Source organism: Wyeomyia smithii, chromosome 2 (genome assembly GCF_029784165.1).
Source record: "Wyeomyia smithii strain HCP4-BCI-WySm-NY-G18 chromosome 2, ASM2978416v1, whole genome shotgun sequence".
NCBI classification, from domain to species: Eukaryota; Metazoa; Arthropoda; class Insecta; order Diptera; family Culicidae; genus Wyeomyia; species Wyeomyia smithii.
Window position 1 is genome coordinate 181280457 of NC_073695.1, and position 23662 is coordinate 181304118.

The 23662-nt window shown below is 39.8% G+C and overlaps 1 protein-coding gene across 4 annotated transcripts in view; it reads left to right on the forward strand.

Moving 5' to 3' along the window:
* The first annotated feature begins 14303 nt into the window (after nucleotides 1–14303).
* Nucleotides 14304–23662, forward strand: part of LOC129724603 (uncharacterized) — a 155876-nt gene continuing 146517 nt past the window's right edge. For 3 of the 4 annotated variants that reach the window (XM_055679607.1, XM_055679609.1, XM_055679610.1), the window contains exons 1-2: nucleotides 14304–15127; nucleotides 15336–15475. In XM_055679607.1, coding sequence (XP_055535582.1) covers nucleotides 15353–15475 — 123 coding nt within the window. In that variant the 5' untranslated portion in view covers nucleotides 14304–15127; nucleotides 15336–15352. The remainder of the gene's footprint in view (nucleotides 15128–15335; nucleotides 15476–23662) is intronic. The other variant, XM_055679608.1, reaches the window with a different exon arrangement.

The following is a 23662-nucleotide window of genomic DNA, read 5'->3' on the forward strand; positions in this document are numbered from 1 at the left end:
CAAAATTGTTGGAGTAGGTCTAACGCTTCTGGTTTGCCCAGAAACTCTGGATGGGACGCACCCTGGGTACCGCATTGATTTTCAGCCGCTTCAACTCCTCCAACGATTGCTTCGAATAGTGGGCCGACACCAGATCCGGTCATAGCACAGCGTCTTCGCCCCATATGGTATTCCTTGATGAACGGCCTACCTTCCGGTAGGCACTTGATACTATAAATTTCCCCGTTCACGGCCAGCATGGAGCTTTTCGCTGATTGTCTGCCACAGCAGCACCTTCTTTGGGAACTTGGTGTGTGAAATGAGTTTCACCTTACTTCATCTTATTTACTTGCTTCGTGAGGGAAGTAAAATACAGAGTGCCCTGCCAGTCGTTGCAGGCCTTTTATGGTTTGCAGAAGCACGGCTCCCAGGTCACAGTCACTTGCGTCCGTAACAAGAGCTGTGGGGTTTTTCGAATCATAGTAGCCCAAATATGTCGGATTAGCTAAAGCGGCTTTGACCAAATTGAAAGCTTCTTTGCGCTTAGTTGACCATTCGAACTTCAAACCTTTTATGGTCATTTCACGGAGCGGAGCAGAAATGGTAGATAGGTTGGGGACGAACTTACCTAGGTAGTTCACCAGCCACACAAGCCACAAGCTGGCTCGCCACTGTAAGACAGAAATCATTTCAATTACACGCACAGTCGCAGTTTCGTTTTTTTTTTTCGGAATATAAACCCGGAAACCGGATTTTCGGGAATAAGAAAATTTCTACGGGACACCCCTAACGCTTATTTGAAAATAAATGAGCTTCTGAATCTTTAGGTGCTAAAACAATCGAAATGGGACGAAAACTGCAAACGGTATAAGAATTTTAATTTGTGAATACCCAGGTACTCCGTTGGACGCGTAAAGATCCTTTTTTTGTCGTGCACATAACGGTTTTAAACTGCTTACTCCACAAAAAATAACGTTTTATGAAATAAAAATGCTCTGCCCCCCACGCAAAACGGAGTAGCTACGGCTCTGAGTCGTTGCCAGGTAGGTCTCGACGTCGACCAGAGATGTAGCGATGTAGCCACTTTTCCCTCGGTCTTCCTCTTCAGCATTCTTTGGAGCTTCTTGTGGCTCAGAGTCGTCGGCCGTCCGGAACCGGTCTTTCTTTGGATGCTCTGATTGTAGTCCAAGTCCAACAGTGCCAAGAGTGTAGATACCGAAACAAGCGTAACAAGTGTAACGTTCTTTGATCGCGCACACTTCTGAGCGGAGTAGCTTCACTGTTTTCGCTGTTACGGTCAGCGTTGTTAAACTCGCTCGCAAAAAGCATGCGATACTCCAAGTGGCGTTCTCGCCGCTACCGAAATCTCACACTAGAGATACTCCTGTCGTACTGTTTCTCATTCTCTTTTCCTTTTTTCATTTCACACTACCGAGCGTTGATGCTTGCGAGTTTTCTCATAGGCCGACACGCACTCTCGCTCGCGTACTTTCCCACTCGCGTGTACCTCCCTTTCTCGCGAGCACAACCGTCAAGACGCATTATGGCGATACGGAGTGACAAGGTACGACAAAGCGGAGTGGCGAAAAAAATATTTCGATGGGTAGGCAGGGATGCCACATATACAGATTTTTCAGTACTTATACAGATTTTTGCGTATATTTTATACAGATATCTGTATATACAGATTACAGATTTTCTGGAAATAGTACAGAACTATACAGATTTTTTTTTTTTTTTGATTTTCGTGGATCGCGAAACAAACTTTTCGATATAGTTGAAAATCGAAGAAGAACTCAAATGCTATTGAGCGTATTGGAGGTTTCATTATATTTATATGTTACCCATAAACGTGTGCATAATTGTGTTTTTTTATTTCAAGGGATATGTCCAGTACATATGCAGATATTTATACAGATTGAAATACCACCAAGGTGATTTTCTGAGATTCGAAATACAGTTGAAATTGTGGCATCACTGCGAGTAGGTGGTCGAATATCATACACGTTCAAGCATGCGATTCTATATAGATTTATCACCCCACTTTCGCTCGTCGGTGCACGATGCAAAACTGCTTGGCATCAGTTTAGCGATGGACAAGCCGCATGCGTGAGTCGGTGAACGAAGCATTTTCGTTTTCGGGCACATTTTTTCAAGCACTCCTAGTCAAGTACTCTTATTCGAGTACTCGCGTATTTGGCGTGAGTAAAAAAGCAAAAGAGAATTCGCGAGCGGCTGTATGCTGGCTGCTGCTCTGGCAAATGCATGGATAATAAAGAGTTTCTCGAAAGTGTGTGTGCGAACGACTGGAGAAGCGTAGCACACATCTCAGTCTCGAGCAGAAAGGAGTGGATATGTTTTGCTTCTCGCTCGTTTAGCAACGCTGGTTACGGTTAGAGTGCGAGTCAATTTTTTTCTCATGGGTTACTATGATTGACGCTAGATGCTAGATTCGTCAGTGCGTGTAAAGGTAAACCCATGAAAAATCGGCATTTTTTTAGCTTTTTTTTAAATTAACGTTAGGGCTAAACAATTTTGTCTTCTCGAAGAAAGTCTCCATCCAAAATTTGAGCTTAATCGGACTTCTGATAAGGTTTCACTTACAGTCGTGAAAGTCTTACATTTTTGACCAACCTAAAAATGCACAAGAGTAGTTCTTGAAGTTTCCGAAATCGATTTTTTTTTCATAGCAAATCTCTTATAAATGCATGAAATGTCGAGATTTAATGTTATTTCATAAAAAAAGGTATAAAAAAAATTAACTTTCAGAGACATAGAAACTTTTGCGCTGGGAGTTTAGAGCTACACCAGAACACACAAGAGACACTCCCAGCTCGAAAATTTCTTTCATCGATCGAAAAACTGTATCTTTGACCGCTTTGAGGCTCTACTTCCCGAAGTCCGATTGAGCTTAAATTTGGCATGAGATTTTTTTACGAGAAAACAAAACTTTGGAAATCTATCGTAAATGAAGTTTACAACTCTATCGTAAATGATACAATTAAAAAAGTAATCCTTTCCCCTGAGAAACTTTACAACTGTACATAAATCTGTAGATTTATAACCTCTCGCTCAACGATATCCATCAAATAATCTGTCGCTCGCAACATTACATTTCAGTTTGTCAGATAGTTCCGTTTGGGTAAGTACCCACATGGGTATTTTCCGAGTGGTACTACTACCCATACTTACCACATGAACCGCCGGCCCTGCAAGGAGGTGCTGCTATGCTTTTCATTAGCTCCGGACTGGCCGTGAACGGGGAAATTTATATTACGAAATGTTTGCTGTAAGTTGCGTCGTTCATAGTTTGAGGAGATCAGCTGAATATCGATGTGGTACCCAAGTTGGCGAACCTCCCCCCTTAACGTCCCATCGAGGATTGAACTTTTATATACAGCTTTGAACTTGAATGTAGAGGGTAATTTTTCCAAGAGCCTGAGGATTAAAATGCGGGAAAATAATAAACTGTGTAATGTTCCGTAATATTACCCGTAATATTCAGCTCTTATGAAAGCACGGGGAAAATACCTTCCTTCGAAACAATATATTTGAGTTTCTGAGTCTACATTCGAAGTGAAACTACAGTCTTTGTTAGACCACACTGCCCTGCAACTTATTTTGGTACAAGATGAAGTCCTTGCAAGTCCTTCGGATGATGAAGTGATATTCATGACATCTATAGTTAAAATTCAGATGCGTCTGAAGCATTTTCATTCGAAAATAATATGGCAAAACAATCGTCCATCCTCAACAAGATTCTGTCGTCCTATTAGAATGCAATTTACTATAGAGACAAAGGAGCTCATAATTCGTAAAAAATGTGATAAAAAAGACCAACTCAATGTTTTTAAGCCTACGAAGAACCAAAATTCTCGAGGCGTAAATGTTAAAATAAGTTATGGCATGGTATGCACTATGATCGACGGTAAAGTCTGCAGTGGACTTTCGAATATTTCGTGCCAGAAATGTTTCGTGTACGGTGCAAGCCCAAAGTAATTTAATAGTATTGCTACAATCAAAAAGAAAATTCCAAATACTTGAATGTACAAATTCGACTTATCTCTTCTATATGCTCATATTCGGTAGTCATCATTGCATCAACTCTAATTTTCCGGAATTTCTTCCGCATCTGACTCGTCACATGATTTGCTGTTCCTAAGGTGTTGGGGTAGGTTCTTTACTGCCGTCATTTGTAGACACTCAGCATCAATCTACCCACTACACATGGCTCCCACTGGCATGCCTATCACTTCTCGCGCTGTTTAACAAACCCCGTTGTGGATGAGCTTTCACTGTTCGTACAGGTTCACTACAACTGGTTAATCGATCCGTCTATCAACTTACTGAGTGTACTCGGCAGCAGCTCCTCCCGCTGAAAACCTCCGGATGTTCAAAAGTATCTTCCTCTTTGACCTCGATTTCGAAACGTTGGAGGCTCCTCTGGAGCCTAGCGTGAATCTTGTCTACCACAAGATAATTATATAAATCGGCGTTTGGCCTCCGAAACGTCTAAAAAATTCCGGCCATCGATCAACATGTGGTCGATCTGGAAGCAGGCCTCTCCATTAGGGCGTCTCGAGGTGTGCTTTCGATCGTACCGACATACAAAATAGGTACTTGGTCATTTCCCTGGCGACAGCGAAATTTTCCAGCCTAATGTTGATGTCATTGGTGAGAGTGTGTAAGATTTCCCTAAACTAACTGTCGAGCAGCATCTATTGGTGTTCATAGTAGTATTGCCAAAGAATGGAAATGTTCAATGTTCAATCTCAGCTTAAAAAATAGAAAAATATATATAAAAAAGAGGGTTTTCTATCGTATCATACTAACTCTTTTAATCCTATTAGAGACCATCCGTTATTGATGCACGCATTTTGGGGGAGGAGGGGTTTTGATTATTGTGACATTTTGTGACGTAGGGTGAGGGGGGTTACCGTGAGTGTATGTCACATTTCAAATAAAATAAATAAATTAATAACTCCCAGCTGGTCTCGAGGTACGATGCTGGCTTAACAAGCCAGTCGTTCTAGGTTCGAGTCTCGGCTCGGGAGAGACTGTTAGTGTCAGTAGGGTCGTAGCGCTAGCCCCGCAATTGTCCTGTAAACTCAACAGTTGGCTGCGAAGTCTGTATATAATAAACAGAAGGTCGAGTTCCGATACGGAATGTAGCAACAAGGCTTTGCTTTTAAATAAACTAATGAATAAACAAAAAAGCACATAGCTTTACCACAGAGTTAAACTTGAAACCAGCGTTGCAAATCGAGCGAGAAACAAAACCTTTCTCCGTGACAAATGCTACGCTTCTCAAGTCTTTTGCACACACGCTTTCTAGATACTCTTTCTTCAGCAAGCACGCATCGACACGAAAAAACTCTTTTGTATTGCAACTTAGCGACAGTGAAAGAGTACGCAAGTTCCTGCTAGTGAGTAGGAGAACTCGACTAAAATTTCTCGACTGGGAGGAGTGCATAAAAAGCTGTGCTCGAAAACGAAAATGCTTTCTTCATCTACCCGGTTTTGCTTCGTGCCTCGAAAGCCGAACGTGGGGAAAGAATCTGTAAAGTATCGCATACTGGACATGAAGGGTATCGGACAGATTTGGTAAGTTTGTTATAGCAGTCAAATGCAAAACCTGCCGAAGCCAACCGCTACCGAAGTAGTCCGTTACCCTTTTTGAAATATTTTTTTGAACTATCATATTGCATCTTGAAACAAATGTACTCGGCTGGTTGTGCTCACGAGAAGGGGCCTACACACGAGTAAAAGAGTAAGCGCGCGTGTGTGCATATGATCTCGGGAGCGAATGTGAGTAAGGAAGACAGCGAGAAAGAACGAGAAATAGCTTCAATGGAGAAAACTCCAGTGTGTGTATCGGCAGCTACGAGAACCTCACTTGAGGTGCTGCATGCTGTTCATGAGTGCGTTCGTGACAGACTATTAGACCTTTTGACATAATGGTCAAATTTATTGAACATCATGATTGTTGTTTGCCTGTGTTTGCCCCATGTAAAAATTGAGGAGTGACAAACAATTACTAGGGATTGCAATATTCCCGGAAATTGATTTCCCGGGAAACGGGAATAAAAAATCTCATTTCCCGGGAATTCCCGGGAACCGGGAATGCAAAAAATTTCTAAGCAAAAATGATATTTCAATTAAAGTTGAATTATAAAAAGTATCTGAAAATCGTTTACAATTTCATTATCAATTCGAATGAAAAACGAATTACAAAACAAAACTTATTCAAGTTTATATCAGAGCCTCTTCGCTAATTTTTATCAAATATATTTACTGTGCCATTACACGATGCGAATTATTTTAAAAAAATAAACTGCATAATCAATCTAGTTTTAATTGGCGTAACAAACCCTTTTGTAATTGGTATCACCGTTGATTAGAGAGTAGGATTCCATGTAAGAATTTTGATTGTTCAACTAGAACGTTGTTTAGCCTCTCGGTAGTTTTCTTTGAAAGACCGAGACAAACGGGAAGGAAATGATAGAATAATTAAAAATCTGTTCAATATGACTCTGAATAAGTTAGTTTCAGAGCATTTGAATGTATACGTAATTAATCTCAAACGGCTTCACGGGTTTCAAATTTTCTTAATCGATTTAATTTAATTTTTATCAATGGCAAAGAAAGAAATCACTATTCGCTCAGTAGTGGACTAACTGTCAAAGAATGAGATTGGACGAAGCAAATATTTGCCTAATTTTTCGTTTACTGAATAAGACAGCAAATATTTTTAACAAATAACCGAAGCAAATAAATTGATAGTACTCGGCAAGTAAACATTGATCGTCATTTCAAAGAAATATTTACTTCGTATAATGCCCCTTTTAAAGCTGCTATACACTTTAATGACCTTAGTTCCGTGTTTTGATAGTATATAAAATTTTATTGCAAAATTGTATGGAAATTATAGTGAATCTTGCGAAATTTTTTGAAGAGCTCGGGAATCCCGGGATCCCGGGAATCAATATTTATGTTCCCGGGATCCGGGAATCCCGGGAAAAAGTAATTCCCGGGAAATCGTTCCCGGGATTGCAAACCCTAACAATTACACTGAGTTACAGCGATTTAGAACTTCTGAAGTGACCTAGTGTAGGTTGTAGGTCTTTTTGAGTGTAACGTTCGCTCATAATAGAAATTTTCCAAGCACCCCCAAAATCTGATGTTATGGTCAAAATACGGTTTTTTGAACCTCAGCGCATATAATATTTTTTAACTCAGTCATTTATCAACCGATTTTCAATATTTTAGCAGTTTTAGAAAGAGGACAAATAGAGCTTTTAAAGTATATACAGGGTTTCACGAATATTAATAAGAAATGTTGAGTTATTTGAGTTTAAATCTAATTTTTTAGACAACAAATACACTATAAATTCAAAAGAATATTTAATTCCGAATCAAATGAAAGTAGTTATGTGGAAATCGGTTGATATTTTGCTAAGTAACATATTTAAAAAAAAACAGAATTTTTGGCTTCTATCTCACAGTTATTTCATGGAGCTACAAATGATGAAAAAATGCAAGAACTTTTGATATGACTTAGTGTGGGTTGAAGCTTTAGTCAAATGTTACTTGTGCGTTTACTTGAAGTTTTTCAAATACCCCAAAAAATTATTAGTTATGGTCAAAATCCTGTTTTTTACCTTAGCTCACATTTTTATGTTTAATTCGGTTATTTTCCAACCGGTTTTTTATATTTTGGCTGTTTTGGAAAGGCGAAAAATAGAACTCTTGAAACATATGAATATCTGTTTGTGGACTTCAGGGCGACATACGACTCAGTGAAAAGAAACGAGCTGTGGCAGATCATGCTTCGGGGCGGCATACGACTCAGTGAAAAGAAACGAGCTGTAGCAGACCATGCTGGAACACGGTTTCCCTACGGAACTAATTAAGTTGTGTCGTATGACGCTGGAGGGATCGAATCATGCGTGCGGATAGCTGGCGAAACATTAGCCGCATTCATAACGTTGGATGGACTGAAGCAGGGGTATGCGCTCTCCAACTTACTGTTTAACATCGCTCTTGAGGGTGCAGTACGAAGAGCAAATGTGGAAAGAAACGGTACGATCATCACGAAATCTCACATGCTTCTTGGTTTTAAGGACGACATCGATATCATCGGTATCAACCGAAAGGCCGTGGAGGAAGCCTTTGTACCTTTTAAGAGGGAAGCAGCGAAATTGGGGCTTGTCATTAACTCTGCCAAAACGAAGTACATAATAGCTGGCAGGGCCTTCTACGGACTACGTAACCAGCTAAGGTCCCGTAGTTTGCAAACTCGCACAAAACTAGCGCTGTATAGGACGCTGATACTCCCGGTGGCCCTTTACGGACATGAAGCATGGACGCTGAAGGAAGCTGATCGAGGAGCGCTCGGAGTTTGGAGATGAAGTGTGGCGCAGACGCATGAATCACGAATAGTACCAGGTATACAAACATGCCGATATAGTGAAGGTAATACAGTGGGGAGGGCTTCAGTGGGCTGGACATGTAGCCAGAATGCCTGACGAGAGAGCCGCCAAAACTATCTTCAGTAGAGAACCAGGAAGAGGCCGTCGACTCCGTGGTAGGCCTCGCACGCGGTGGATGTGCGCGGTGGAAGAAGATGCACGATCTGCTGGTGTGCGAGGAGACTGGAGAACGGCTGCCCAAGACAGAAGAAGCAGGACATCTCTAATTCGTTCGGCCCTAGACCGGTGAACGGACTAATTAAAGTAAAGTAAGTAATTATCTGACCATGAAGCATTTATGCGATAATTGAACGAAAACTACAATTGCAGTAATTTTTCATGGCTACTATATATATTCGGAAGAACATAATGAATGGTTATTACTAAACTGCAACTGTGGTTTGATGCTGCTGCAAATGCACAGCAGTGTGATATTTTTTGCGATTTGTTGATACTGTGCATTACAAGCGGTATATACGAAACAAACCCGATTTCAAACAGAAAAGTTCGGCACGTTCTGCTCACGATGCTGAGTCCGTTTCAAAGAATTCACAATACTTTATTAACAAGGATGTAACGTTTTGAAAAAGACGGTTATAGTTTGACATCACAGCAGAATTTCGACCTGCATACTCATGTAATAAAATACGAAAAATATACGGAAAAATATACCGCTTCACACCATTAAATTGATTAATCCTAATCGAGTGTATTTTCAAAGCTATTGCAAATTCTACGTTAACCTTGCGGTCGTATCTTATAAACAACCTCTTCAACTTTTTTCGCCTAACCCCTTTAGTGCCCAACGCCGCCTTTAGACGGCCTTCAGTCAAACCTTCAAAAAGCTTCAAAATGTTCATAAAGATTCATGGTGATTTCACCGAAGTCCGTCTAAAAACTAACTTGGCACTATGCTAGTACTGTCAAATCGCATATAAAAATGACAGTAGCACGTGGGGTGTAGCTTTGGCGTAGTACGGCTGCAAAAAATTCGACATAATAGACAACCACACGGAATCTCTTTCATCTTACTTTTCTGAGAAATCTTGATAACTTTGTTTACGTTTTAAATTTTTTTTTTCTGGTGAAGCAATCGTGTGAAAATGCTGCAATCATGTGAAAATGCTGTGTGTTGATGGTGTTGAAATATGTCAACATTATTACCTACTAATGATGCAATTATTGTTAATTATATTGAGTGTTTATCATGGAAATTTCCAGCGATTTAAATAGTCTGTAAACGTTCGGTTCTTACAGATACACAACAAGAAATTTAAATTTTGTTCCTATAATAATGCTTTAGCTGTATGAATATCAATATGTATAACTGTATCGTTTCGGTTCAACAATTGTTTAGCTTTCTTGCAATGACCTAACCTTTTACTTACATAAGCTGCGACAAGCAACACAGTCGCAAGAAGTTCAAGAACAACACATTAGGTAAACAGTTATTGACCTTAGTCATGCGCAGCAGAGCAGCAAGGTTTGTGTCAAGTTAATGTTTAGGTTTATGCGCAACGGTAACAATGTTTTGTTTAAAGTTTATGTTTAGGTTTACAAAATAAAAGAAAAAGTTGGACCGCGGTTGAGGAGCTATCTGGTCTGTTCTGCGGCCAGAGAGATAGAATTGGATAATTGAATTGAGTCAGTGGAGTAGAGATCAAGCCGGTGAGGAGAAACCACGGAGTCCCACCGAAGAAAAAAAAAAAGGAAGGTGTAAAGGTAGAGTGTAGTTATAAGTAGTGTAAGTTGATGTGTGAATAAACACCAAGTAAATCGGAATAAGTTGTTAGTGAAACGCCGAGTGCAATATCACATTAATAGGGAAAAAGCCAGTGCCCCAGCCGCCGCTACATATGGTGACAGCAGGAAAAACACTAGGAAGTGTTAGGAACGCCAGCAATAAAGGACGAAATCAACCGTGCAACATGGAAGTAGGCAAGCTGTGGTGAGTAACTCAAGCCATTTTTTTTTTGTTTTTTGAAGTAGAATACTTCTCTTAGGAAGTTCGGCTACATAGGGATGTGAAATGAAAATCTAAAACGGAAAAAAGTGAAAAATATGTCCAATTTCAAATGCTAATAAATCGGTTAGTATTCGATGTATTTCCTTCGTTCTTGCAGCAATAGATTGGAAAATCTTCTAAGATTCTTCCCAAAATAAGATAATTGTAATTTTATTATTCACACTATTGTACTATTGAAAATAGTCAAGCCTTGTCAAAACGAAAAATTCGACCTCTGATTGGTCGTTATATGCTTGCTTCCCAAGCACGGTCGACAGGATCATATACCTTGCAATTGAAAACATGCTATTTGGCCTATATAAGAGCCTGTTTCAGCCGGAGCCGCTCATAATTGTTCTAGACAGCGACAACAGCAGTCGTCCTTCCTTAGCAGCAGCACTAGCCCTGTGGTTGGTCACCACGTCTCAGGAGCAGCGCGGTTTTTCTCAGCGTGTGTCGCCAGACAGCCATTATTCCCCCCGTGTTGGGGCAGCATGAAGATTGCAATCAGGAAATAGTGCTGGGACTATCCGGATTAAAATACCCGGATATCCGACCTCGATATCGGATATCGGACAAATATCCAAAATCCGGATCAATCGGATATCCGGATATCATCCGACAGGATATCCGGATTTTCGGATAGTCGGATATCCGGATATCTGGATATTGTATCCCAACATAGTTTAATGAGAATTATGTAAATAAATACTTACGAGAGGATGGGGGATTGTGGAAAAAGCCATTTTTCGCGTTACATTTCATTTGAATGGGGGGTCAGAATTCGTGAAACGGATCACTAAAAATCGCGATGTCTAATTTTTTCAAATAAGTATCAAAAACATCAAGAGTTTCACTCGGGAAGTTGATATTCCAATTTTTCTAGAATTTGAGTAAATTTACAAGTTGTTATTGTCATTTGAAATTTAGGTCAAAATTGTTTTTAAACAGACATAGCTTTAAAAATATTGCATCGAATTTGATGAAATTTTCACAGCAGATGCATCCTGAGTTGTAGTCTACGAAAATATTTTTTTTGAAGAAGAAAATATTTTTTCAATAGTAACTATTTAAAACAATATGTTGAAAATCTATGTTCTGGGGCACTGAAAAATCTGAAAAAAATCACAAGTATTTTTGACAAAATTTCGAAACTACCCTGAAAATTTCGCGGTGGTGATATTTTTTTATCAAAAGATATGAGCCTTCAAAGTTGGTGCCGCAACGCATTTTTCAAGCGACCTGATTTTTCAAATGTATCTTGTAGGATTTTTTCTCAGCTTTCCAATGGTTGTCTCAGAATTAAAATCGGTGGTTGCCAACCTGTTCAAAAACGCGTTTCAATGATGAAACTCAAAATGGCGGCGAATCCAAGATGGCGGTCAAACTTTTGAATACTCCACATGAAAACCCTAGATGTTTTTTGTATAATGAAATGCTGTTTGTAGAGGGTTTTGGGACAAATGTTTGAAATATAGCTCGATAGAAATATTCGATTTTCACTTTTGTATTTGTTCACCCCTTGGCGAACAAGGGGTCCACCAAATGGAACAAATTTATGTGCAGTTATTATTTTTTTACTGCGTTTAATCGAACTAAAATAAAAAATCAATTTTCAAACACCTCGTGTCACTAGTGGCCTGGTTTCAGCGAGAATTGCTCTGTGTAAAAGTATTCTACTTCAACCTTGCGGTCGTGGCTATACACACAACCCTCCTGTGATTTTTTTTCTTTTCGTAAGATGTGTGTGATCGCTAGTGATAGATTAAAGTGAAAAAAATATAGTAGATGAATAGGTTGGAAGACATTAAAGAATATATTTACAGGGAGTATAAGAACCTCTGCAAGAGCATAAACAGGGCGAGAACACAAACGGAAGTTAATACAAAGAGGCGGTTGCTAGAAGAACATTTAGAAGAGTTTGAATCTATCCTAAAGAAATATGAAGATAAAATTCCGACAAGAGATTGGAATAAATTAACAGATGACTTTGAATTCGTTAAGACAAAAGTCGAATTATCTTTGAAAATTTTGAATAGAACAGTTTTAATCCCTGAAAAGGAACGAAAACAACGCCGAAATTCGGAATATTGTCTGGAAATTGTCATTCCAGCATACGAACAGAACGACATATCTGTTTTAGAGATATCACAAGCTTGGGAGGATCTTCCTTATACTTCGTCATTCAAGCAAGTAGAAAAAGAAAAAAGTGGTAGCTACATAGAAAGTAAATTCCTAGATCATATCAAAGATCTAGAAGAAGAATTTGTGGAAAATAATATTACCATCAACCAAATAAGTCTAAAGCAAATTGAAAATTTAGACTTAGACGAAACCAGTTTTTGCGTAGTTATAGAGAAATTGAAAGAACGATTTTCGAGAGACAGTTTCTACTTCAATCGGACGTTGAAACCAAAATTCATGATGGCAGACCCAGCACCTTACGAATTTCCAATGGTCATGGCTATGCAATCGATTCCGGAGTTTCATGGGAAGCACGAACAACTTCGTCCATTTCTGATATTAATCGACTACTTCGCAGAAAAAATACCAGAAAAAGAAGATCAGACACCGCTCTTGAATGTTGTATACACAAAGCTAAGAGGAGAAGCGCTAACGCGACTCACAGAAATAGAAGACGACAACTGGGAGAAAGTTAAAACGAATTTAGAAAGCGCTTTCAATGGAGAATCGACGATAGGATCTCTAATCAAACAAATCGAAACTTTAGTTCAAGGAGATACCTAAAGTTTTGAAAAATACAGAAGTAGGGCTGCAAAACTTTACCACCAAACAACCCAATTGAAAAACCATGATAACGATGACGAATGTTTTGTAGGAGCGTCATTAAGAAGACACTTTTTAGCAGGTCTGAACAGTCGAGCATTGGCGTTTGCAGGAAAATCACAGAGGGAAAAATCATTTCTAGATTTATTAGAGTGGCTCCAAAAAGAATATGACGATGAAGAAGAACTGAAAGACTTTCATAACAGACTTCACCCTACGAGAATGGTAGGCAGCACACGACAAAACCCTAATAATAATCATTCTAGAGGAAACAATAATCAGCATCAGAACTACAACAATAACATCCGTGGAACTAACAATAATTATTCTAGAGGAAACAATAATCAGCAATATAACTACAATAATAATTTTCGTGGAAGCAATAATCATTATAGAGGGAACAATAATAATTCATGGAATTCTAGAAACTTGAATCAGCAAAATTTTAGAGATAACGGATTTCAAAATGGTTATACGAACAATCGGTACCAGTCTAATGGTTCTTATAATAGAAGCAATTTCAATCAGCCTTCACAACCTCATAACTATCAAGCGTTCAATCAAAATAGAGTATACACTGAAAATAGGGGTGGCACTTATTATCCAAACAACAATTACGATAGAAATCAAAATCAATTTCCTAGACAGGATACAACCGATAGAGGATACAATGAAGGAAGAAACTACAACCACCAAAAAAACTGAATTCTGGGGGTGTCAAATATATTTTCATTATTGATTTTGAATTTTTTTTTCTAAGAGAACGAGTGATGAAATCAAAATGAAATTCATGAGATCATGCGACTCTAACATTCCAACTGATTGAAAGAAGATAAAATTTCTACAGTACTGACAAAACTATATTTAGCACACATACTCACCTAATATATCACAAATACACAAATACATCAAGGCTGTTGTATAAATAGTTTAGTTTCTCAGTAGATAAACTGATTGAATGCAATACATTTGCGTCATATTAAAAAAAAAAAAAAAAAAAAAAAAAAAAAAAAAAAAAAACAGTAGAGAATAAATTTGAGTGTGATAGCAAATATCTAATCACAAGCCCATGCCTTGTACCTACCTGCAATAATTCTTTTTTATTTCATGCCATATCAGCTACTGCTGTTGCAGTTCTTTGCAATGTGACCATACATCACAATCAATTTGTTTACAAACAAAACTGATTTGAATTCGCCGAATCCACAGCAACGAACAGCGCAACCAATAAATCTCAAAAAAAAGGCACTAACACCACCACCAACGGAATAGTAGGAGAGAAAGCATTGTGGTGCATTCTCTAGAGATCACCTTATCGCATCGTTTGGACACCTGTGCTGCTGTGCCGAACAGTGATGCAGATGCGAGAATCATGGTTTCATTTTGGTGAGTGCATCGACAATAAAAGTGTGTCCAAATTAACGCTCAATCTATTCAGAAGCACCTCGATTAAGCACAAAAAAAAACACCCCGACGGAGATGAAACTATAATATAGTTTCGCACACAGCACCATTCGGTTAAAGCAACTTTCTGAAGAGTGAATAGAATAAAAAACATCGAATAGAAGAATAGTGGCACTGAAACGGGTTGAACTTAACTGTGATTCGATGTGTGATCGTGTTTGTGTTTGTTAGTAGAAATTTAAAAAAGTGTTTAAGTGAAAAAAACAAAACCATTTCAGGATTCAGGAGGAGAAAAAAAAGTGAATTGAAAAACTCCTAAGAGCAAAGTTTTTATCGAACTGGAGCCAACATGAATTAATCACTCGCCTCAGAAGCATACCTCGGCCGAAACGGTAAGCCACATATATTTCCGATGCAGAGCATCCGGGCGGCGCCAACGCAGCTCACACGAAAGTGCATTTCAATCTCAAACTCCACCAAGGTAAAGTACTTGAAGTGTGTTGCAGTGCGATAATCATTAATCAGCATTATTGAACGAACATTGAATTTGTTTCCATTGTAATTTAGTTAGACTCCTCGCAGCTCACTGAAGAATGTTTTATTTTGAAGAAGTTTTGTTTCCTTTTCCAGAATGTACTGAGACAAAAGGGCAAACTGCAGAGACTTAATTTTTTATGTTTGTTTTACAGCAAAACTAATTTGCGAGATGAATCAAAACCTGGGAAGAGCATGCTGCCCCAACATGGGCCGATCGTTGTCGAGCGCTACCAATTTACTGCATGCTGTCTCGGCGAATGAGGAAATCGAATCCTGCGGCGATAACATAATCGTGAGTGTTCGATTTAGTTTACTAGTTACCTCAGAGCATGCATTATTTTTATGACTTATATATTTTATGCACATTAGAAAAAATGAGATCTTATGGTACTCAAACATAACAAAACACTCCAGCACATACAGCACAACAACCAAAAATGTTCGAAACAGATACCTGTGTGTGTTTGGTATTGACTTTATTTCCCTTTGTGCTATTGTTAGGAAGACAAAAAACAACAAGCGAACAAAAAAAAATTCCAGAAAAAAAACATGAGACGCTCTCACCAGGTGCAAAAAATATCCGGCTGGTGGGCGTGTGCGAGTAGTCAGCTAGCTAACATATCTGTTTTTCACATATCTTATCATCTCAATAAAGCTTTGGAACGTGAAAAGCTTTTGACGATGGCGACCATCCGAGTTGTATGGTTTACGAAAAAATATGTGGGCTTCACTGAAGACAAGACGAAAAGTATCTTGTCAAGCTGATTTATTTCAATGAGTATGTAAATATGTCGAAAAAGTGAGCTTGAAGATGTTCGTCGCATAAATGTAAGCAATGAGGATGTTTTATTTCGTATAGTCAAACGGTATTGTCGAAAGCTAAGCTTTTTCTATTTCGTATAATATTTATAGATGGTCCAAAATTTGAAATTTTTAATTTTTTTTTGTGAAATGAAAATCTAAAACCGAAAAAAGTGAAAAATATGTCCAATTTCAAATGCTAATAAACCGGTTAGTATTCGATGGATTTCCTTCGTTCTTGCAGCAATAGATTGGAAAATCTTCTAAGATTCTTCACAAATGCAGATAATTGTAATTTTATTTTCCAAACTATTGTACTATTGAAAATAGTGAAGCATTGTCAAAACGAAAACTTCGGCCTCTAATTGGTCGTTATATGATTGCTTCCCAAGCACGGTCGACAGAATCATAGACCTTGCCATTTGAAATGTGCTATTTGGCCTATAAAGAGCCTGATTCACCCGCAGCCGCTCATTATAATTCTAGACTGCAACAACAGCAGTCCTCCCTTAGCAGCAGCAGTGGATACAACAGTAGTAGCAGTGCAGCGGACAACGGCCACAGCTGTGGTATGGCAACGGATAGCGGAGAGCGTCTCAGCATCGATAGCAGGACCAGGCGATGCAGGGCAGCGGATACCAATGGCAACGGAAGCGTCCACTAATGTGGCAACGGGGATAGCGCAGTAGTTGACGTTGGTCTCAGCATCAATATAAGCAGGGCCAGCTGATGCATTGTGGCATTTTAGTGAAATGATGTCTCTGAGCGATAGCAGGCACACTAGCAAATGCATCCAATGAAAAAAACGTTTTGGAAAACTTTTCAATGTTTATTCCCCCCAAGGAATACTTTATTCGCACGGCCAGTGATAACGCAAAGATGTGATTGGCATCTTATCACACATTGAATTAAACAACAAATTGTTCTTTTCAGAGTGAAATAAAAACCTAATTGAAGAGTTAATATTTTCTCTTGAATCAATTTACACTTTCAAGAAATTTGGAACAGATATATATTTGGCTAAATCTCCGTGTCTCAGAACGTACTGAATTATCTTTTCCTTCAGTCATGAGCTCAACATCCGAAAAGCTTTCATTATCAGCATAAAAAGATAATTTTTCGCATAATTAAAATTCAAAAATTATCAAGTCCAAATCAAGACAAACAACTATATTATTAAGAATGGTCAATCCTTGTTGAAGCGCAAAATTCGACTAATCTGATTAGTCGTTAATATGATTGCTTCCCAAGCACGGTCGACAGAATCATAGACCTTGTCATTTTGAATTTACTATTTGTCTGTATAAGAGTAAGGATGGGAAATATCGACTGAAATGGCTATCGATAGTTATGGATGATTTCCTACTACTATCGATAGGTTTTTCATCCCTATATAAGAGCCTGTTTCAGCCGAAGCCGCTCATATAGGGACGAATGACCGCCACGGTTATAATCCCTTGAAAAAAAAAAAATAAAAAAAAAAGACGCTCATAATAGTTCTAGACAGCGACAACAGCAGTCGTCCTCCCTTAGCAGCAGCACTAGCAGTGCAGTGGATACCAGCGATGGCGGAAAGCGGCCACAGCTGTGGCGTAGCAATTGATAGCGCACTAGTTGTAGCTTACCCCAGCAATGATAGCATCTGGGTCAGCTGATGCAGGGACTGTGGATACCAATGGTAGCGTATAGCGGCCACAACTGTGGCATGGCCATGGATAGCGCACTAGTTGCAGTGGATCTCAGCATCCATAGCGGCTGATGCAGTGAGGCACTTTAGTGAAATGCAGTTTCTGTGCGATACTGGGCACTAGTAAATGCATTCAATGAAAAGTTGACTCATTTTGACAACACGTGAGCCGTCTAGTTTTGAACATATTGAATTAAACAACAAATTGAAAAATGACTGACACGCAAGCAGCCGGGTTTTTTTTTGTAAAAATATTCTACTTCACCATGCGGTCGTGGCTTTGTACACAACCCTCCTGTGTGTGTGTGTATAGGTAGTACGATACGGCGCATCTCCAATCTCAATCTACTAGTAGGCCTCAAATAATGTGTGACTACCCCCTAAATTTAAGCATATTAATAAGGGGAGGAAAAGAAACTAACAAGGATTCCCCGAGTAGCCTCATAAATAAATTTTCACCTAATGAAATGCGCAATTGCTAGCGATGCGAAATAGACCTGTTGAAAGGGTATATCTCGAGTCACAGTACCAGATTCTGTGTAGTATGAGAATTGCAGCCGAAAAGTTTTGTTGGAAAAACATGTGTTAGAAAAAGCATGTGAAATGTATATTCAATAAGAAACATGTTGAAAGAATTTTGTCAATATCGGTGATAAGAAAGAATTGGTCTTAACCTTCGGAACAGTGATCGTCATTGGACTGGGCAGGAAAATTTCGTTCCGAAGTCCGATTTATTTACAGACCGAAAACAACATGAAGTATTCCAGTACAAGACCGAGTAATCCCAACAAACACTTTTGATGAATGGCGGCTTGTGACACTAAAGTTCAGCCGAAATCCGTTTAATAATAGTTTAATAAGATGTAAATCAACAAAATCGTTCTTTGAGATGATTTCAGAATCCAGGTAAGCGCGAGAAAAATTTAAAACACCTGCAGACTTCGTATTCTTATAGCTACGAATCCGAAGCAAGTTTGACTTAGGAATACGGATAGAATGACGAAATATTTTGATTCTTCATTCTCTTTTGCAGCTTTTGAAAAACAAAACAAAAAATATATTGTTGATCACCTACGCTAGCAGCGCCATTTTTGCTATGTCGTACACCAACGTCTCAAAACATGACAGTAGTAATCGAACAAACCAGAGTGCAATTTGGAACCTGAACTAAACTACCACAACATGATTTACCACTTCTCTCTTCCACTCTGCGAGTACATTCCAAGCCAGGGGGTACAATTGGTTTGGAAAATATCGCCAAGGGGTACGCGGACATAAAAAGGTTGAGAACCGCTTTCGGATAAATTCGACAACAATAATGTGTGCAAATATTTGAAATGGTTTCGGTTTGTAATATTGTAAAGCATGATAATTTGATTTTACCTGAAAAATGAATTGAAACAGTAAAAAAAAGAATATAAGTTATGGACTGTTGCTCTTTGACATGAGAGTTACCCAAAAGATTTTCAACACCGCAAATTTTATGCCGTCGATTATTATTGTTCGCGTGGAAGTTCGTGGGCCTATACCCTGCGTTGCCCGCGCCACCATTCGCGGTACGGCAGGTCCTACAGAAGTGCCGTGAATATAGCGTGCCTCCATATCATTTGTTAATCAACTTTAAATCGGCATCCCGGATAAACTGACATGGTTGACCAAGTCGGCGATGGCTCGAGTATTGTGCGTAATTCAAGTTTAGGGGACACTCTCGAAACCCTCCGCATCTCGACAAGAGTAACGGTAAGGAGATAAATTATCGTGCCTGTTATTTAATAACGCTTTGGAAGGTGTAATACGAAGGGCGGGTATCGATACGAGTGGCACGATATTCAGGAGACTCGTTCAGCTCTTTGGCTTCGCCAATGACATCGACATCGAAGCAAGAACCCTTGAGAAGATGACGAAGTCAGACTGAAGGCTGAAACCGGATGAATTGGACTGGCCATAAAAGCGTCAAAGACTAAGCACATGAGGGAAAGAGGCTCCAGAGAAGAAAGTATTAACTTCCCATCAAGAATTCATATTGGCAGACGAGTGGTGTACCTGGGTTTACTGGTGACTGCTGACAACGACACCAGCAGAGAAATTCGTCGACGTCTCATGGCAGGAAATCTGGACGCGCGCCCTTGGGGTTTTCAAACGGAGTGTGCTGCGTACCATCTGTGGTGAAGTGCAGATGGAAGATGGATCATGGCGGAAGCGGTTGAATCACGAGTTACATCAGCTGCTGGGAGAACCACTCATCGTTCAAACGGCCAAAATTGGGAGACTACAGTGGGCTGGGAATGTCGTTAGGATGTCGGACGACAGCCCTGTGAAAATGGTTCTCGAAAACGACCCGACTGGAGCGAGGCGACTAAACGCGCAGTGTGCAAGGTGGCTGAATCAAGTGGAAGACAACCTGCGAGGCCTCCACAGACATCATGGCTGCCGAGCTGCAGCCATGGACCGAATCAAATGGAGACGATTTCCTCGAACAGTAAGAGATACATCGGTCTGGAGCTTATTGCTAAGGTAAGAAGGTGCGAACGTTGAGAACGTCGGAGAAGAACCTGCCGCCGATTAGAACGTGGTCGATGTTGGTCTTTTGATCTCCAAAGGGTTTCGCGGATATCTTTGCGGGGGAAAAAGGTATTTCGGGCTACCATACCGAACCGAGGGCTGTTATTATTAGAGACGGAGTGCAGGCTATCTGGCCGGATTTTCGGTCTGTAAATTGCCTCCCATCCTACCTGAGCATGCATGTCTCGCGCTTCGTCCTCTTCATCGCGTCTCCCTTCATGTTGGCAGTGCACTTAGTTACCCAGTACTGTGAAGCCGATTCCTAGGCTGCTAATGGTATTTTTTTTCTCTGTGTGGATTCATCACTGCGACCAGAGACAATTTGATCTATTGTGATATTGCCCAGGTGTTTTCTGTACTCCGCACTTCATATTATTGGCAGTATCCCTATTGAAGTGAATGATACGCTTTTTTTCATATCCGTGCTTGTGTGTGAGAGTTTCACCCTTTCATTTCAAGCTTACTGCTCTACTATACCGAGCCTCTTTTCTATCCTACCAATATCGCCAAATTACATTCCCCTGAACTGAGGCTACACCTAACGTTCCTCTCTGGCCAGGTTTATTCTAAGAGGGACCTATTATGTCAAGAGGAAGGAGTGTTATCGAAACCTCGTTCCTCGTGCCAATATCGCTAATTACAATTCCCTGTAGAGGGTAAATATTTCTGAAATCAGTTTTATTATAAGAAGGACTTATTTTGTCAAGAGGAAGGAGCCTTATCGAACCTCGTTCCTCCTACCCACACCGCGTCACAACCACAATTCCCTGAAGAGGTACTCATGCTTTACCTCTGGTCAGGTTTATTATAGGTAGGACTTATATTTTTGTCAAGAGGAAGGAGTCGTATCGAAACCTCGTTCCTCCAGCCAAGACCGCGTCATAATCACAACTCCCTGAAGAGAACTTTTATACGTTACTCAGAACAGTTTTATTATAAGAAAGACTTTTTTGTTCAGATTAAAGTCAGCAAGGTTACTATAGAATTCAGCTTGAAGGAAGGGTATGTAGTAGAGAGCCTGAGAATTAACCCATGTTAAAGTCCTTTGACAACCAAATGGCCTGATTCTACTAAGATTCGAACCCACGACCACTCGCTTATCAAAGCGGACTCTGTAACCTTGCGGCTACGAAGCTCTCTTTGCTAATGGTATTACAACTCTGGCTGCCTAGTTTCCACTTTTCAATACCTTCTGTCATGTCCTGCAGCGCTACGACTTCAAAGTCGCGTGGTTCGCTTATCGTAGATTATACTATCACATCCTGGAAAGCAGAGCGATTTGCAGTTCCATGAACCAAGTTTCCAATCGTAGTCTTCATTTTGTTCCCTGGGTCCATACCGATTGTTCCCATTCGTAACATCTCTTACGTTGTTTGTAACATATTGTTTTCTGGGGTGGTTCGTTGAGGCTTCCTCAACCCCCTGTCTCACCGAGAGAAATTGTGTTAGCTCTGTTTCGTAGATCAGCCGCTCCTTAATTGAAGATCAGACGCTGTTTTGAGCCGCACAATTTTAGAAATAATCTTCTACCGCCAAAGAATGGTTTATGCGCGTTTACGCGTCAATTCTAATCATGTAATCGTTATCAGAATGAGACATTCAGGACCGAAACTTAGTTTGACCCTTCTTCCAAGTTGTAAGCTCACCATCAACCCTAATTTCTATTAAGAGCTTGAGTCCAGGTGTTAACATGATACCACGCAGATTTTGTAACGAATATTTATTGGTTTTCGTATTTTATCAGACTATTTTAGCCGAAATTCGAGCATATGATGGCTTTGTTTTTAGTTATTGATTTTGCGATGAGCATTTTAAAATTACATCGAACGCACATTTTTTCTTCTTAGAGGGATCCCTTTAACTGGTGCAAAAAACGTGTCATAAAAGGTGTTCAATAAGTTGTGGTGATTGAATGAAAGTGATCGAAATTCCCTACAACTTATTCTCAGACAGTTTTTCTATACAACCAACGGTTTCTGTGCTACAATGCTTCGAATAAAACCTATGCCAAGAGGCATACGCCCTTTTAGAATGTAACTCATGGGTGTGAAAAATCGCTCCATCTGTGGAAAATGCTCAGTTTGCTAAGCCAAATACGTGTGCAAAGTTTCATTCAAATCAAAAATGGTCGATATTCGACCATCGGTGATTTGGCGCGATCTTGCTCTTTACTTATTTTTTTATTCAACCTGTGCTTGCTTGTCTTCTCACTCCGCATTCCGAAAAATTAAACTGAGGTTCTCCTCAGAGATACCAGAAGTGTTTGAAAAATGTCTACAGCTGCTCGAAAAACCGGAAAATCTGTTTGAAATCTGAAAAAAGTCTCCGTGATTCAAAAAAACTTCACTCAGCATCACCGTCCAAGTGAGTTAGTGCGGCTAAAGACAATCTGTCATCAGTTGCTGCTCGTGTTGCCAGTTTTACTGCTATCGCCAAGTGCGGTGACGCTTGAGTGACGCCTATTGGTTAGTTTCGTCAAGTCGCAGTATCGAGTCGTCGTTACAGCTACGATAGAGATCTGTAACAGCTGTGCCAACACTATATCGGAGAAGGAAGTTGGTGGAGAGATTTTAGCAAAGCTAACTTCCATTGCAAATGTGCTCATTTGTCGGAGTCGTTCTACAAGGACATTTGTGGCAACTCTGCTATCTTTTGGCTCTGTAAAGGATGTTGTGATTTAATGAAAAACGCTCGTTTCAAAAATGCAATGCTGTCAACTAATGCGGCTATTTTGGAACTCAAAGATGTTTATCAGACTGTGGTCTTCTGCTCTGCTTTCACCGATGCCACGTCAGTTCCTTTTCAGGTTTCGCAACACACCTTAACGTTCGCGTAATAAGGATGCACCGGACCCAGTGGGACAGCCTACGAAAATATTCCTTGGGACTGGTCAACAGGCAAATACGGTAGCCCTGTGTGGAGTACGGTTGACAAATTTTGGGTATTCCTTACTAAAATCTCACCTGAATGATGTGCAAAATCTTTCTGAAGAGTGTCTGCAAACAAACGATGTTATAGTAAAATCGTTGGCGCCAAAAGGAAAGCCACTCTCGATGTTATCGTTTATATCCTTCAAGGTTGGAGTACAAAAGGATCTTAGGACAAAAGCAATGGGTCCTTCCCCCTGGCCTCAAGGAATCGAGTTTCGGGAATTCAACGACAGTGAGCCAATTGCTCAACAATTTTGGAAACCAATGCCTCTACACAGGAGCCACTTCAACGAGCCAGTAGTGGCATCAACCCATTCAGTAAATAGTAACATAGGAATGCAATCCTCCGAACTTCTTATTCAATCCACATGCCATACCAACTTTTCACGGGAATACTTGTGCTACCAAAATGTGAGAGGCTTACGTACCAAAACACAAGATTTATTTTTGATGTTATCGTCATGCGACTACTATATTATTGTGCTAACGGAAACATGGT